Source organism: Ammospiza caudacuta, chromosome 7, assembly GCF_027887145.1.
Source record: "Ammospiza caudacuta isolate bAmmCau1 chromosome 7, bAmmCau1.pri, whole genome shotgun sequence".
NCBI classification, from domain to species: domain Eukaryota; kingdom Metazoa; phylum Chordata; class Aves; order Passeriformes; family Passerellidae; genus Ammospiza; species Ammospiza caudacuta.
The window spans coordinates 7,925,636-7,942,420 of NC_080599.1; the positions used below are offsets into that span (position 1 = coordinate 7,925,636).

Genomic DNA, 16,785 nt, shown 5'->3' on the forward strand with positions numbered 1-16,785 from the left:
CCAGTGAGGCTGCAGTGTAGGTGTGGCCAGTCCATGATTGTTTAAAGAACTCTGCTGAGGGTTCTTCTGCTGCCCAGAGCATTCATTGGCCTCCTAATTGCCAGGCCTTGTCCTGGGGGGCCCTCTGGGGCTGCAGCCAGTGCTGGCTCCCACTGAGGCTGCCTGGCCAAGAGCAGCCCCAGGGGCACAGGGCAGAGGCAAAGCACAGTGGGGAAGAGAAAGAGCAGGGACGAGATTGCCCTTGAAAGGCAGGGGAAGGGAGAATGTCGCTTATCCGAGAGAGTCCCAAAGAGCGGCTGGAAGGGGTGCCGGCTGATCAAGGACCCCCGAGGAGCTGAGGGAGGGCATATCAGCTGACGGAGTGTCCCGAGGAGTGGCTGTGGAGAGTGGGGGTGTGCGTTGGCGGGGAGGAGCGGCCGGAGCGCTTGCACGGTCCGGTGGTGGGGAGGCCAGCGGGGCCTGTCGGAGTAGGCTCAGCCCGGCCGGTGGGCACGGCCAACGTCGTCCGCCCGCAGGACCACGGTGCAGTTCCTGTTGGAGGCGGACCTGCACAGGCTGCTGAAGCTGGACACGCTGATCCCAAATGTGCCGCCTGCACGATGGCAGCGCAAGGCCAAGGAGAGATGCCCCGGGCCCAGCCCCGTCGGCCTGTCGCCCATGAAGCCGGCCAATCGCTCCCACAGCTCCAGCAAGACGCCGTCCACGACAGCCGGTGAGCGCCGGCCACCGGCGGCAGAGGTTGAGTGCGGGAGCCTTGCCCAGGCTGCTTGTCCGTAGCCATGGGGCTCTGGGCTCCCTGCCACGCTGCCCTACCGGCTGCTGCTCAGGCAGGAGGAGGTGGGCTGTGCTCCTGACAGCCACCCACCTCCTTGCCAGCATGAGGGGCAGAGCTCTGAGCACTGGGGCTGGCCAGCTGCTGTTCGCCCAGCTGAGCCTTGCTGGCACACAGCTGTATGCTAGGACCAGTGTGGGCAGGACTGTCAGCTGACAGCTTTACATCCTGTGAGCGTTTTTGTATCTTCCCCTTATCTCTGGACTCTGGAATTGTTGCACTAAACCCAAGTGCACACACTCCCTAACCAACTTGGTGGCAGGGAGGAAAATATAAGTTAGTTGTGACTGGGTGGCATGAGACCTCAGAGTCCTACTTGTCTGGTGAGTGTGATGTGGAAGAGTGTTGGGTTTACTCCCGTGAAAGCTGTAATACAGGCTGTTAAATAGCTGTAAGACAATATTTTCATATGTGAATGCAGGTAAATCTGGATCCAAAATTCAAAGCACCCCCAAAAAGGCTGGGGGGGATTGCTACATTCCCAACTGCAGCACTATGCAAATGGAGATGGCAAATTTCCTCCTAAGCAAAGAGAATGACCCTGCTGAGGATTCCCCTACCAAGAAGGTGAGCATGTTGCTAAGTTACAATTGCTTCAACAACCGCTACTCCTTCCTGCCCCTTTACAGAGCAGTGAACAATAGGTTCTATCAAGTGGGCACACGGGACTGACAAGTCCCAGCCGTCACTACTTGCAGCTCTGGGCTTCAGGAGACTAGCATGAGACTGAAGCTGTAGAGACTGCCATGCACTCTAAGCCTATGCTGCTTCTGGAAGCAAAATTTAGCTTTTGACTAATGAGGCGTTAAAATGTAGCAGGCAACAAAAACACAAAGCTGTAAGCCTATGCAAAGTGAAACTACTGGTGGTACTATTCTAGGACAATGTCTCCACCGGGAACACTTCTGGAATGTTTTACACTGTCTTCTGAAATCTGTTTGTGAAGCATTTGGTCGCTTTGTGGCTGTGGCTTTTCCCACTGACAATGACACTGAATTTGCCATTGTGTGAAAATGTGAGCAGGACAATATATGAAAGTCTGAGGAAAAACTGCTTTGACCTGCCTCTGTGTGACTGACCCTTGCAGCACAGTCAAACATCTTCAGATTCTAAGAGAAGGGAACTTAGGTGTCTGTTTAAATTGCAGCGTGGGAATTGTTTTCAATGCATTGCACTGAGGGTGATTTGTCTCTGTAGGAGCAACAGAAAGCCTGGGCAGTGAATCTGAATGGTTTTGATGTAGAAGAGGGAAAAATCCTCCACCTCAGAGGAAAACCACAGAATGCTCCTGAAGGTATGATAAAGAGTCTGTGTGAGCTGAATCAGCAGGAGAGATCAGGTCAGGGGAACAGCAACACAGAGGCTCTGTGTGTGGTCACAGGAGAAATCAACTGGTTTCTGAGAGCTGTACAGGCTGGAGTCTCCTTTCTTAAGGGTCCTGAGGTCGAGGGAGGGCATAACAGTTACAGTGAATTTATTTAGGAGAGTTGCTATGACTGCCAGCTGGTCACCTGTTACAGGGCTTGCAAGGGTCTTCAGGGTGGAGAGAGAGACGAGAATCTTGACCTCATGTTCAGAAGGCTTGATTTAATATTTTATGATATATATTACATTATTACTATACTAAAAGAAATAGAAGGAAAGTTCTCAGAAGCTAGCTAAGCTAAGAATAGAAAAAGAATGAATAAACAAAGGGCTGTGTCTCAGCAGAGAGCGAGACCTAGCTCTGCCTTGAGTGGTCAGTAAATCCAAACATCCACCCGAGACCAATCACACATCCACCTGTTGCATTCCCCAGCAGCAGATAACCATTGTTTACCTTTTGTTGCTGAGGCCACAGCTTCTCAGAAGGGGGAAAAATCCTAAAAAAAGGATGTTTATGAAAAGATATCAGTGACATTTAACCTATACTGCAGGTTCCAAACCTTCATGAAGTCTGTAAGAGCATCAAACCCTCTGCTGTGCACTTTCTAGCTTAAACTGCAACTAAATATAATGGGATGCAAAAACCCAAGTGTTTGTCAAATTTGTTTCCATGAATGAGGAAATTGTAGCTCACCCCTGTTCAGCAGTTCATACTGCCAGTGATTTTAGTGCACTGCAGGCTTGTGAGTGTTTCTCTTAGGACTTTATTTTCACTCCAAGGGATTCCTAGTTGGGTGAGCAGCACTCAGCTGGGAGGAAACTAACTCGGGTTAAGAAACCTGTTCCCCTGCACACAGGCTGTCAGAATAGCCTGAAAGTGCTCTACAGTCAGAAAATGGCACCTGGATCCAGCAGGAAGAATAGCAGATATATTCCCTCAAAGCCAGACCGGGTCTTGGATGCACCAGTGATGTTCAACGACTACTGTAAGTAGGCTACAGGGTTGAGTGCTGGGCATCCAGAACATTCTGCACTGGATTGCTGTTCCTAGGACAGTGTAACTGGGCTGTCTGTATTATTTTGTGTACCCAGGCTAGCACAGACCACTGCTGGAGTGTCCCTGTGTGGCCTTAGCGGGACAGTGGTCTAGGGCAGTGTGTAGATGCCTTGGAGCAGGGTACCTGGCCCCAACAGCTGGGCATAGTGACACTCAGAAGGCTGCCCCTCACCTGTACGTGTGTGTGTGCACATGTGCACCCACACCTGCTGCAGCAGCACGGGTGAAGGGCATGCTCTCTAGCAAAGCATGGTGTGACCTGCATTGCTCTTTCAAATTGTAGATCTGAATCTCATAGACTGGAGCTCCCAGAACTTCCTGGCAGTGGCTCTGGACAACGCTGTTTATCTGTGGAATCATGCTACTAGGGAGATTATCCTCCTGCTGCAGATGGAGCATCAAGATGTTTACATTTCCTCTGCGTCATGGATTAAAGAAGGAGACTACGTTGCTGTTGGCACAAGTAGTGCTGAGATTCAGGTGAATGCAGGAGTAAAACTAGAGGGGTTTTCTAGGGATTGACAGAACTGTGGGGTCTGGGGACAAAACCTTGGTTGGCAGAGGAAGGATGCCATGCACCTGACTTGTCTTCCCTGGTGTGGGGTGGAACTGCCCAATGTGCAAGGCAGGGTTTGGTTTGGGGGTTTTCTGATAAGTAGTGTAACCTTCTGTGCTATAGTCATGAGATCCACATTTTCTCTGTTCCCTTACTGAGAAATCTGAATGCCAGAGCCTGTGCAGTGAGGTTCCTAGGGCATAGAAACAGGATTGGGTTTCTTCTGAAGAACTTTATGATTTGCCTCTCCAGCTATGGGACGTTGAGCAGCAGAAATATCTCCAAACCATGACCAGCCATTGTGCCCCTGTGGGAACCCTCAGCTGGAACAGCTGCATCCTCTCCAGGTAAAGCAGTGGGTCAAGGGCAGTTTCCAGTTTTTGCAAACTCCTATCCCTCAATCTATGTGTGGCATGGGTTAGGGATGGCAGAGAGAAGTTTGTCCTGGCTTGGGATTCTTACTCAGCCTTATCTGTTGGGGCTGTGAGGAGAAGGCCTCTTTCCTGTATTGCAATTTGTGCTGAAGTTGTAAAGAGCTTGTGTGGGTGTTTCACTCACACCAACAGACCTGTGTTGCTGGTAACACTGGTTGAAACCCAGTGGCAGGTATAGCAGTCTTGCAACAACAAAAATGGATTTGGGTGAAAATGTGCAGCTTGACCCTGCAAACCTTCTCTTCTCTCTGCAGTGGTGCACGGACTGGGCATATCCATCACCACGATGTCTGAGTGGCTGAGCATCATGTGGCCACCCTTGCTGGCCACACACAGGAGGTGTGCGGACTCAGATGGTCTCTGGATGGCCACTACCTGGCCAGTGGTGGCAATGACAGTCTGGCGAATGTCTGGCCATGCACCCAAGGTGGGGGTGGAGACTTTGCTCCTGTACAGACCTTCACTCAGCACCAGGGTGCTGTCAAGGTGAGCACAGAGCTGCCACGGGCGGATATGTGAGTGCAAGGCAGGCATGCAGCACTGGCTGGGTGCAGGTTGCCTCTTGTATGTTTTAAAATGAACTCTCCTCTCTCAGGCTGTGGCGTGGTGCCCATGGCAGATGAATGTTCTAGCCACTGGAGGTGGTACTAGTGACAGACATATCCGCATCTGGAACCTGTGTTCTGGCGCCTGCCTCAGTGCTGTTGATACCTGTTCCCAGGTGAGAGATGAACATCAGCTTGGGGACAAACACCTTCTGGCAGCACACCTACACAGAGCTGCTGGCTCCTCAGGCCCAGAGGCACGGGGAAGGAGGGGGACCATGCTCACCTCCGAGTGGTGAGCATCAGCACAAGGACCTTGTCTCACCTGTGTTACTGCCTCTTTGCAGGTGACTTTTATCCTATGGTCCACAAACTACAAGGAGCTCATTTCAGGCCATGGCTTTGCACAGAATCAGCTGGTTATATGGAAGTATCCAAGAATGAACAAGGTTGCAGAGCTGCAAGGTAGGTGGACACGGACTGGGTGTGTGGGGGGGTGTTAGAGGTTGAAGACAGCTGCACTCCTTGGTTGGAGCCTGCAGCATCACTGATACAGGACAGTATCTGGGGTCATGCTGCTAGGAGTGAAGCATGCCCACGGGGCTGTGGAAGAGATACCATTGATCCAAGTGTATGCTTGGGATCTGAAATCACGCTACCACAGCCATTGGGGGGACAGCTATGCAAGCTGGCAGGGCTCATGGGAGCATACAGGAGTAAATGTGCATGTGCTGATCAGCTCAGCCCTGATTGCACGTTCTTTCTCCTCCTCAGGTCATACTGATAGAATCTTGATCCTGACCATGAGTCCTGATGGTACATCAGTGGCCTCAGCAGCTGCTGATGAAACAGTGCAGGTCTGGAGCTGTTTGGAGATGGACCCCATAAAGAAGAAGAAAGAGAAGGCAAACAGTGCCAAAAGCAGTATTCTTCACCAGAGCATCCGCTGAGAGCACGGGATTGTTGTGGGGAGGGGGATATTTGGTTTTACACTGTAGAGTATTTTAAATGTTAATGAACTGCTTAACTTGACATTTTCTTAATGGAGTCTGATGGAAGAAAAAGCCATGGCTCCTTCTCCCTGAGTCCTTCTCCCTGAGGCTGGAGATCTGGACAAGGAGTGGAGACCTAGGTCTTAAGGGCCAGTTTACAGGCCCCTGAGCTTAGCACAGCCTAGCAGAAGGATGCTGTGCAAGGGCTGTACTTCTGTTTCTGTCCCAACTAAGATAGATATGTCACCTGCCCCATCTAGATGCTGACTACAAGCACAGCAGCTCCACCACAGGCTCAACTGAAAGCATAGCGTGGCTGTGGCCTCAGTTTGTGTTGTCCTGGCCTGTCTCACAAACCCAGGGACACCTTCCTATGGCTCTGCAGGCAGATCTCAGTTTGTCTTGTTAGCTACAGGCAGCCATCACTGCCTGCCTACGGTGCTGGAGTAGAATAGCTGTTGGAAAAAAAAGGAGGGAGGGAAATATAGAGCAACAGCTGTAATCATCCTAAAGGCTGGAAAGAGGCTGGCTCTGGCATAAAGCCTGATGCAAAACAAAAGGTTGGCTTACACTGCCACAGCCAGCCTGGGTGTCATGGAAGAGCCACGCAAAGCACCACCAACGCTGTACTCAGCCTTCAGTCACGTATTCTTCCAACAACTCTGATCTCCCTTCCCCTCCTGCTGACAGGAGGCCCTGGTGCTTCACTGAGGCTTCATGCAGGGGAGCCAGCACCAGGACTCAGCTTACATTTATTGGAGCTTGACTCCCCTACACTTGGAAAAATGCCTTTTTTCCAGGCTGAACTGTGCTGGAGCAAGTTGCAGGAAATATATTTGAGCCCTTACCTGACCAACAACCAGCTCAGCCATGCTGCTTTGCACGGTGGAGCCGCAGTCTCTGAGGTTGTGGGGCTGCACCAGACCCATCAAGCCTGTCCTTCAGCTGCACCAGCATTGCCAGGGGCTGCTGGGGACACTGCACAGATGATAAGCACCTTGGCCTGTACAAAGCAGCTCCACCAAGCCTGTGCCTCCCATCAGCCCTCAGTGATTAGCTGAGGGTGGATTATTAACTGTTTTCACCTTTCCCTCAGCACAGTACCACACTGTGCCTAGCACCAGCTCTGCCTCCTGAGCCTTACAGCAGCTGGAACCTTCAAAGGTTCTGATTTGTGCTCTGCCAAGGCCAGTGAGTGTGTAACCACACCCACCAGAGCACCCCCCCCACACACACACACATAAAGCTGATATGGGGGGCACAGTCTCAAAAAACAGCCACTGAGCCAGCACCTTCCCAGCAGTGCTGCTGGTGCATCCCCATTTGGCCACTTGGGAAAGACCAGGAGGTCCAAGGATGGAGCTCTCCCTCAGACAAAAATCCTAGGACCACAGCTGTCTCTAAAGGGGAAGCAGGCAGGAACCCAGATGCAAGGCTGGGCTCTTCCACAGAGCTGTGCTGTTGTTGTAGGAGCCCTGCCCCACAGCCCTGCACTTGGTGCTGGGAGTTAGCACAGACTTGCCCTGTAGGGCCACAGCTGATTAGGCTTTCCCTGGTCCCTGACCTGGAAGGAAAGCTTTATATGCCAAAAAGTTCCTGTCATTTTTGCAGTCCCATGTAAGAGCAGCTCAGCTTTCTCACAGACTCCTTCTTTCTCCTTAGCACATGCCCCACACCCAGATGCTGTGCATTACATAGCCCTTAGAGGACTTCTGAGCAGTACCAGAGGGTAATGATACTGCAGGGTCTTTGAACCCATGCTGGTCTCTTACAGTCCTGGAGTGAGGAGGAGCAGAGGAAGGAAGTGGGCACTGATCCAGCAGGCCCAGTAAACACAGCCCTATAAGGTGTGACTTCAGTTCACAGCATGACAGCATATTAATTACCAAGTGCCATGGCCAGCCCATAGAAGAGCACAGCTAACAGGAACAATTGGAGGAAGGGAGAGCAGAGCACATGCAGGGAACAGCCCATTCTAAAATACCAAGCATAACAAGTTTAAAGCATTGTTACTATTTTGGGCAAAAGCAAAGACAATCCTATCTTTAAGCAAGACCCAGCAGGAGGGGAGAAGGAGGCTTGACAGGAAAAGGTCCATGTCAGCTGGACCACCTACAGCTCCTGATTTAACAGAGCGATAATACTTAACAATATTTAACTTAGCTTTTAATTTATATTAAACATAACAGCTTAGCAAAGGAAAAACTATTAGCAGCATTTAACGTATCTTAGGCCTCATGGTGTCATCATACCTACAGGCCTGACTGACTCAGCTATCCCAGGCACTCCAACCCCTCAGAGAGCAGAATTTCTGCCACATTTCCCCAGCACAGGCACTCCTGTGTGCACACAGACACTAAGAGTCAGTGCAAGGCATCTGTGAGAAACTCCCCTGAGGGCAGGCAATGCTCCCTGTGGATCCTTTGGCATCTCCCCAGCAGGTGAAGGGTTGAGCCTGGAGGAGTGGGGGGATCGGCCCAGGCTCCGTCGGTGTTGGGGATCCCCGAGTGCAGCAAACGGGAGAGTTCCTGGCTGGGAGAGGCCCCACTTGGACTTGCTGGCCCAGTAGAGCTCCAAAAGCTCCTTTTGGAGCGTTCTTTGTAGGGCCCCAAGAGAGGGGCTTCAGTCCCAGCAATGGTTCAGCCTGGCCGCACTTGGCATCAACAGCTTTCTTTGGCAGTGTGAGAACAGGGATGTTGTGGCACTGAGGGAACAACAACAGTTCCCAGGGCTGCTCCTACAGAAACCAGGAGCTGTTTGGGCAGCAGCAGTGCCTGGAGCAGACAGTGTTTGTGATGAGCTGCAGAGGAGCTGAGCCCAGGGGCTGTTGGCCAAGGCCGAGGCCCAAGGAGCATTTCTCAGCTGGCAGGGCGGCCTGAGAAGGGGAGGGGGGAAGGCAGCAGCACAGGGCCCATGGAACCAAGGGACGATTGTTACACTGTGAGACCCCATGGAGCCAAAGGACCATTGTGGCACTGCAGGACCTCATGGAACCAGGAGAACACAGCAGAGGTGTGGCTTGTTCGGCATCCTGGGGACCACCTGACTGGTCCAGCTGACGTTGGCATGTGGAGGGTCTCTTCTCATCTGCTACTGAAACACTGGGGCTCTGTGTTTTCCTTCTCCTCCAGGTGCCCATGGCCAGAATTGGGAGCTCCACCCCAAACATTCCGTATTGTGAAAGACTGGAGGAGATTGTTGGCTTGAATCATTTCATGTGTGGGGGAGGAAGGGGCAGGTCCAGCCTGGCCCTGCCCTGGAACCCCAGCTCTGCCCTGCCCTGGAACACCAATCCCCCCAGAGCCTCTATCGCAACCCAGCAGTGTCTGCCAGTCCCTGGCACAGCACGGGCAATGCTCCACAGCCACCTCTGGAGCCCCCAGCCCAGTCCTGAGGGACCAAATGAGCCCAAGTCCTACCTGGAGGAAGGGCCCAGGAAGACCAAGGGGTATTTAAGGCTGATCACAAGGCCAGCACATATCTTGACCCTACCTCCTCTTGGAATTTCCATCTAAACTCTGCTAGAATCCAGGAGTTGGTAGCTGTGTGTATGCTTCTGTATATGTTTTTTGTTTTTCTCTCTGTGTGTCTATTTATTATATTTCTGTTCTCTTGCAAGTCTTGAATAACTTAAAACTGCACAGGCTTAGAGTTTGTGAAGGTGAATGGTCCAATTTAAAGCTTTGATAAGTGTTTTTGTTTTTTCATTGAATGTCATATTAAAAACCATTTGCCAAGTTTCCAAAATTTTCTAATATTAATAGTAAAGGCTGTTTAGTACTTTTGAGCTCCTGAGGATTTCTTGTCAGAATTTCTCCAGTGAATCCAACTCAGAGGACACAAACAATTGTAATCTCTTTCAAATGTCTCCTTGAGAGAGTTGTTTGGGGAATGGCAGTCAGGGCTTGTTTGTCCTGCTTGGCCCAGCCCAGGCAGGGCTTTCCCAGCCACATTCCACACTCCATTTCCCAGCTGGAGCCGCTGCTGCCTCTGAGTTGTGCTGCCCCAGTCCCAGGGACGCTCTCCTTGTCTGCCCATTCCCCCACGGTCTCTGGGCAGGGATGGCCTCAGTGGGGACTGCTGACATCCTCAGCACCTTGGAGGCTGCTGCTGAATTTTCCTGCTCCAGAGGCATGTTCAGCCTTCAGCTCTTCAGTGCAGGAATTCAGTGTCCCAGGACTCATTGACATTCAGAACACCTTAACAAGCCAAGCCTCTGGGAATAATTTGATTTTGATTTTCAAATCTTTTGTGGTTAATTAGACAGATTTCAGTTGTGTATTCAAACTGAATATATTCTATTTAAAAAGACAGTGAGAAAATATTTTTTACGTCCTGTTTAGGTTCTTTTCCCCATTAATACGTTGATATGTGCAGTCTCCAATTGATATTGCATCCAAGTACCTCCTCATGCAGTCTGAAAAGATATGAAAATCAAGACCCTTCATGGCTGACAATCAATCAGACTCTGTCCCTACCCTCACCCCACCATTTCCCCCATCCAAGCCCTGGCACTCAGAGCAGCCTTGTGCAAATCTGAGCTCCCTCTAGCCCAGGCTACACCTGCAGCTTTCAGCTCCTTGGCTCCAACTCCCACCTGCTTTCCTTGGAGAAGGAGCTGCCCAAGACACAGAGGGATGTTCATTTCTTGTCAGCCAAAAAAGCCAAAGGAAGGGACAGCTCCATCAAATGCAAAAGTCATTCTTCTCCCTGGCTCTGCCCTACCTCTGATCCCCACAGCCTGTCCAGTTTCCTTCATCCCTGCATTGCTAGGCACTTTCTGGGACAAGGGAGCTCTGTTCTGGCTATGGAGGGAGGTCCAAGTGCAGCCACTGCAGTGGGAATCACAACTTATCAGGTTTGTGTCCTTTGAGGGACCAGGAACAGGTGAGATTCAGAGGGACAGAAAGCATCTCTCCATGGCCAACAGACCACAGTTGAACAGGATAAAATTTTCCAACAATCACACAATTTAATAACAATTACACAATTAAAAACTCTTCCCTGAGCTGTGTGCAACATCCCAGCAGCATCTGAGTCCACCATCCACGAGTGATTTCCATACTAAAATTAATTTTATAGAAACGTGGTTCTGTGATAGATATAAACACAATTAAGTTCTTGCATCAGGATGCTCATCCTGGAGTGCGGGCAAAACAGCTCAAACAATTCCTGATTTGCAAAGCTTTCAGTGGTGGATGGAGAAGGGAGGTCAGGCTGCTTTTGGGATTGAGGAAATGCTGAAACCAGCCTGACTCATTTCATTTCCTCCTGTCCTGGCTGATCTCCCCTCTTTCCCCTTCCGCCCATTGGCTTTTGTCTCCCACCAGGCCCCCCTGTGAAGAGCCTGGCTTTGTGTTTTCCATCAGCTCTTTGCTGGCACTGCCAGGCTGGGATGAGGAGCCCCTCAGCCTTCCCTGCTCCAGGCTGGACCAGCCCAGCTCCCTCAGCCTCTGCTCACAGCCCAAGGGCTCCAGCCCCACCTTGGAGGCCCTTCCCAGACCCTACTCCAGCTGCCAGACATCTTTCCTGCCCTTAGCAACCCAAACCAGGCCACAGTGACCTGGATAATTCATGTCCCTGCTGTCCTGGTCACACAGCCCAGCCCCTTGTCCCCATGTCAGGCTCTGGGGTGGATCCTGTGGAACATCCTTTGATGGAGGCTGTGGCTCCAGGTGGGCCGGGGGGATCCCGGGGGCAGGGACCCTGCGGTGCATGGACAGCATTGGACTTGTAGGGAGAAACTGTGAGGGGGAGCTGGGGCAGAGTGACCAACCCAGTGACCTGACACAGCCCTGCTGGGATGTCACACAGCCCCTCTGGGATGTCACAGCCTGCTCTGTGATGTCATAGTCTGCTCTCTAATGTCACACAACTGGTCTCTGATGTCACAGCCAACTCTGTGATGTCATAGTCTGTTCTATGATGTTAGACCTCTGCCCTGTGATGTCACAGCTGGCTCTGTGATGTCACAGAGACAGTCTATGATGTCATAGCTGTTAAGTGATCTCACATAACCCACTCTGTGATGTCATAACCCACTCTGTGTCTTCATGTTAGCAGATGATAAATTGTCTCCACCAGGTGAGCTCACACCTGGAGCTTGTTCTCCAAAGGCCCCAGGCCCAGGCTCCCATTGTGTGAGAAGGGAGCTGGAAGTTCAGAAGCCTCAGTGTCCTGCCAGCTCAGCCAGGCCCACTGGAACATTGGGGTCCACGAGCACCAGGGACCACGAGAGAGAGCCCAGGACAAAAGAACACCTGGTTACAGAGGAGGGGAAACATTAATGATTGTGGGGAAATGATTATCATATGTGTGTTTAATCCAGGACAATCAATGAATATGTGTGCAAAATACAGAATATAAACAGAAACTTTCCTGTTCTCAGCATGCACAGCTGTGGGAGGAGCTATCCCCCGTGCATCCAGCTGAATAAATAATGCTGCTTCTTAAGGCTAGGTTGGGGTTAAGGAGTTTTTTGTTTTACCGAATTTTTGGTAACACGCCCACTCCCAAGGAAGGCTCAGTCTCCTGCTGTTCACAAACAGAGAAGGGCTGGTGGGAGATGTGGGGCTCAGAGGCTGCCTGGGGCACAGTGACCATGAAACAATCAAGTTTTCAATGTTCTGTGAAAGAAGGAGGGGCAGCAACAAAACTTCTACACTGGAATTAGGAAGGGCAGACTTTGGCTTATTTAGGATGCAGATTTAGGGAGCACCAAATCAGGTACTGATTTTTTTTTAAGGGAAACAGTCCTTAAAAACAAAGGGATCCAGGAAGGATGGACAAATTTCAAGAAAGTAATCTTAAGGGGGAAGGAGCAGCCTGTCCTGGTGTGGCAAGAGATGAGAAAAATGACTGTGCTGGCTGTCCATGGAGCTTTTGTGGGAACTCGGGGGAAAAAGAGGATGCATCATTTTGGAATGAGAAACAGGCAACTCAGAAAATGTTTAAGGCTGTTGTTAGGTCGTGCAGAAAGGAAACAAATGAGGTGAAAGCTCAAGTAGAGCCTAATCTGGTCACTACTGTGAAAAATAATGGGAAATGTTTCTATAAATATATTATTTGCAAAACACCAGAAAAAAAGACATGCTACCTTTATTGGATGCAGTGGGGAATATGGTAACTGAAGATAAGGAAAAGGCTGAACTGCTTACCACCTTGTTTATTTCAATTTTCAATATTAGTACAGGTTGCCCTCAGAACAAGTGTTCTCCTGAGCTGGTAGATGGGCACAGAGAGAAGAAGAGCCCCCTGGAATCCAGGAGGAAGCAGTTGGTGACCTCCTGAGCTACTCAAATTCTTACAGGTGAATGGGATACGATGGGATCCATCCTAGGGGGATGAGGGAGCTGGTGGATGAGGGAGCATCATTTACCATCAGTGCTGGCTAAGCAGGGAGGTCCCAGAGGACTGGAGGTGCCAATGTGAGCCCATCCCCAAGAAGGGCTGGAAGTCCAAGCCTGTCAGCCTGACCTGGATGCCTGGCAAGGTTATGGAACAGATCACCTTGAGTGCCATCACAAGGCACCCACAGGATGGACTAGGGATCAAAGGCAGCCAACGTGGATTTCAGTATCTGCATTGATGGATTGAGTCCAGCATCAGCAAATTTGCAGATGATCCAAGCTGGGTGTGAGTGTGGATCTGCTGGAGGGTAGGAGGGCTCTGCAGAGGGACCTGGACAGGCTGGATCCAGGGCCCAAATCCAACAAGGTGAGGTTTAACAAGTCCAAGTGCTGGGTCCTGCACTTTGGCCACAACAAACTCTGCAGTGCTACAGGCTTGGGACAGAGTGGCTGGAGAGTGGCCAGGCAGAAAGGGACCTGCAGGGACTGATGGACAGCAGGCTGGACATGAGGCAGCAGTGTGCCCAGGTGGGCAAGAAGGCCAATGGCTCCTGGCCTGGATCAGGAATGGTGTGGCCAGCAGGAGCAGGGCAGGGATTCTTCCCCTGTGCTTGGCACTGCTTGGGCAGCACCGCGAGTTCTGTTTGCAGTTCTGGGCCCCCAATTTAGAAAGGACATGGAGGGGCTGGAGCATGTCCAGAGAAGGGCAGCAAGGCTGCGGAGGGGTCTGGGACACAAGTCCTGTGAGGAGAGGCTGAGGGAAGCTGGCATTGTTTATCCTGGAGAAGAGGAAGCTCAGGGGAGACAAGACAGTGTCAGGGCACAGGTTGGACTTGATGATCTCCAAGCTCTTTTCAAACCTTGCTGATTTGGGAATACTCTGCAGGAGGAGCCCTGGGCCTCCTCTTCAGAAGGAGGGAACAGGGCTGGGCAATAGGAAGAAATTTGGACGAGGGAAGAGTAAAAGAAACAAATGTGAAGCAAAGGAATTGCTCTGGGGAGTTTGGGGGTGGCTGCCAGGCAGCCCTGGCTCTGAGCAACAGTGTCTGCAGTGGCACAGGAAACTCCCAGCTGATGGGAACAAACTTTCTGGCTGACTGCAGAGGCCAGGACAAAGCTGAGTGGTTTCCCTGGTGTCCCCCAGCCCTTGCTGGCCCCAGGGACTGATGGCATTTCTGCTCCCTCAGGTTCATGTCCCCACAGCGACAGCATGGGGGTGCTCCCCCTGCTGTGTGCAATGCAAACAGGGGCTGCTGAGCCAGTGCTGCCGTGTCTGTGCCTGCAAGGATGGGGCACCTGTGTGAGCTGGGGGAGAGGCCAGGGCAGCAGAGGGGGGATGTTGTTGGCAGCTCCATGAGGACGCTCTGGGACGCTGCCTTGGGCTGTCCAGCGCACTGGGGATGGATCAGCCCCTGCTCTGCTGCTCCTTCCCTTCTGCCCCAGGGCCCTTGCAGAGCCCCAGCCATGCTGTTCGCCCCCAGCCTGCCCACAGCCAGCCTGGGGCTGTTAATGGGGGTTTTCTGTGCTGAGCATTGGCCTGGGTGTGTTCTTGAGAGAGCCTGGGCAAGGAGCCTGGAGCCCCCAGGCCCTGGGCTGAGGCGTCCGCGCTGCCCCAGCAGTGCCCATGGGCTGTCCCTGCTGCAGCCCCGGCACTGCCACCCCCAGGGCTGTGCCTGGCCCCGAGAGCACTCAGGCCCTGCAGCAACACCAGGGCCACCAGGGCAGCGGGGCAGGGCCACAGCAGCAACATGGCAACACCAAGTGCTGCTGCTGGGCACAGCTGCTGGGCCAGCACTGATCTGCCCCCAGCTCTGCACACAGACATTGCTGCTGCAGCTCCCGAGAAGGCAACAAAAGGGCATCTCTGCAGATGACTTTGCTTGGATGCCCCTTAGTTCATTTAAAGCCTTCAGGAGGACAGCCCCTCATTGACACAGTCTATGGCCACAGGGATTGTGGAGAGAAACACAATGAGAAATGGCAGAAACAATGACATTTCTTTGTAGATAGTATGAAAAATTAAACAAGGGGGAAAAAAATCCCAACTCCAAACTAACAAGACGTGTGAAAGATGACTTTTATTGCAAGTGATTTGCAGCAATTTTTCAGCAGTTTAATGTTCCTGAAACCATCCAGCCATCAGTCTCCACAATGCAGCCTTGAGCTCCTGGTTCCTCAGGCTGTAGATGAGGGGGTTCAGGGCTGGAGTCACCACCGAGTACAGAACTGACAGGGCCAGATCCAGGGATGGGGAGGAGATGGAGGGTGGCCTCAAGTGAGCAAACATGGCCGTGCTGATGAACAAGGAGAGCACAGCCAGGTGAGGGAGGCAGGTGGAAAAGGCTTTGTGCCGTCCCTGCTCAGAGGGGATCCTCAGCACGGCCCTGAAGATCTGCACATAGGAGAAAACAATGAACACAAAACAACATGATGATAAACTGGCAGTAACGACAAGAAGCCCTAGTTCCCTGAGATAGGATTTAGAGCAGGAGAGCTTGAGGATCTGTGGGATTTCACAGAAGAACTGATCCAGGGCATTACCATTGCACAGGGGCAGGGAAAATGTATTGGCTGTGTGCAGCAGTGAATAGAGGAAGGCACTGGCCCAGGCAGCTGCTGCCATGTGGGCACAAGCTCTGCTGCCCAGGAGGGTCCCGTAGTGCAGGGGTTTGCAGATGGACACGTAGCGGTCGTAGCTCATGACGGTCAGGAGGAAATACTCTGCTGAGATGAAGAACAGAAAGGAAAAGAGCTGTGTAGCACATCCTTTGTAGGAGATGTTCCTGGTGTCCCAGAGGGAATTGTGCATGGCTTTGGGGACAGTGGTGCAGATGGAGCCCAGGTCGCTGAGGGCCAGGTTGAGCAGGAAGAAGAACATGGGTGTGTGCAGGTTGTGGCCGCAGGCTACAGCGCTGATGATGAGGCCGTTGCCCAGGAGGGCAGCCAGGGAGATGCCCAGCAAGAGGCAGAAGTGCAGGAGCTGCAGCTGCCACGTGTCTGCCAATGCCAGCAGGAGGAAGTGGCTGATGGAGCTGCTGTTGGACATTTGCTGGGGCTGGGCATGGGGACCTGTTCATGGAGAATAGGACAGTGAAGATTTAGAGGAGATACCTGTAACCAAAATTAAAGCCATTTCCCATATACCCTTCCCTGGAAAACACACAGAAAACTTCTTTATTTAACAGTTCTGTGGTTTTGTTTTTAAGCTTTCCCCATGTCTCTCCTGGTACTCTTGGATATCAAACACTCAGCATTTCTGCAGACCTTTGGTAGAACAGACTGAGTTCCCTTAGGCAAAGTTGTTCTATATTGGCTTGGGGATCTGTAAGAAAAGTAATCATGGAATAGTTGGGTTGGAGAGGACTTTAAATATCCCAGCACAGCTTCGGGGCACTTTCCCCCCACTGCCTGCCCAGGGCTCTGCTGCCTGGAGCTGTCCCTGCCAGCAGCTGCTTCCCTGTGCCCAGGGCTGGGCCCTGCAGTGCTGCCAGAGCCCAGCCGAGACCTGGGGGTTAAGCTTTGGCCCTGCAGACCCCTCCCAGCTCTGGCACTGCCCAGGTACAGCTCTGGCTCTGCAGGCTCTGATGGCAATGTCAGAGCAACCCTGAGGAAGCTGGAACAGCAACACTGATCCTACCTGTAAGGGTCCCTGTGC

At 51.9% G+C, this 16,785-nt stretch overlaps 1 protein-coding gene and 1 pseudogene across 1 annotated transcript; one reads left to right on the forward strand and one right to left on the reverse strand.

The window, feature by feature from the left end:
• Window positions 1-507: 507 nt before the first annotated feature.
• Window positions 508-5,739, forward strand: LOC131559852 (cell division cycle protein 20 homolog; annotated as a pseudogene).
• Window positions 5,740-15,243: 9,504 nt separating this feature from the next.
• On the reverse strand, window positions 15,244-16,206 carry LOC131559622 (olfactory receptor 14J1-like). The gene has a single exon (XM_058808036.1). The coding sequence runs from the start codon at window positions 16,174-16,176 to the stop codon at window positions 15,244-15,246; it is 933 nt and encodes a 310-aa protein (XP_058664019.1). The 5' UTR covers window positions 16,177-16,206.
• Between the last annotated feature and the right edge of the window lie 579 nt (window positions 16,207-16,785).

Bases quoted from the DNA above. Each gene is read 5' to 3' on its own strand.
- LOC131559622 (XM_058808036.1), bottom strand. From the start codon at position 16,176: ATGTCCAACAGCAGCTCCATCAGCCACTTCCTCCTGCTGGCATTGGCA.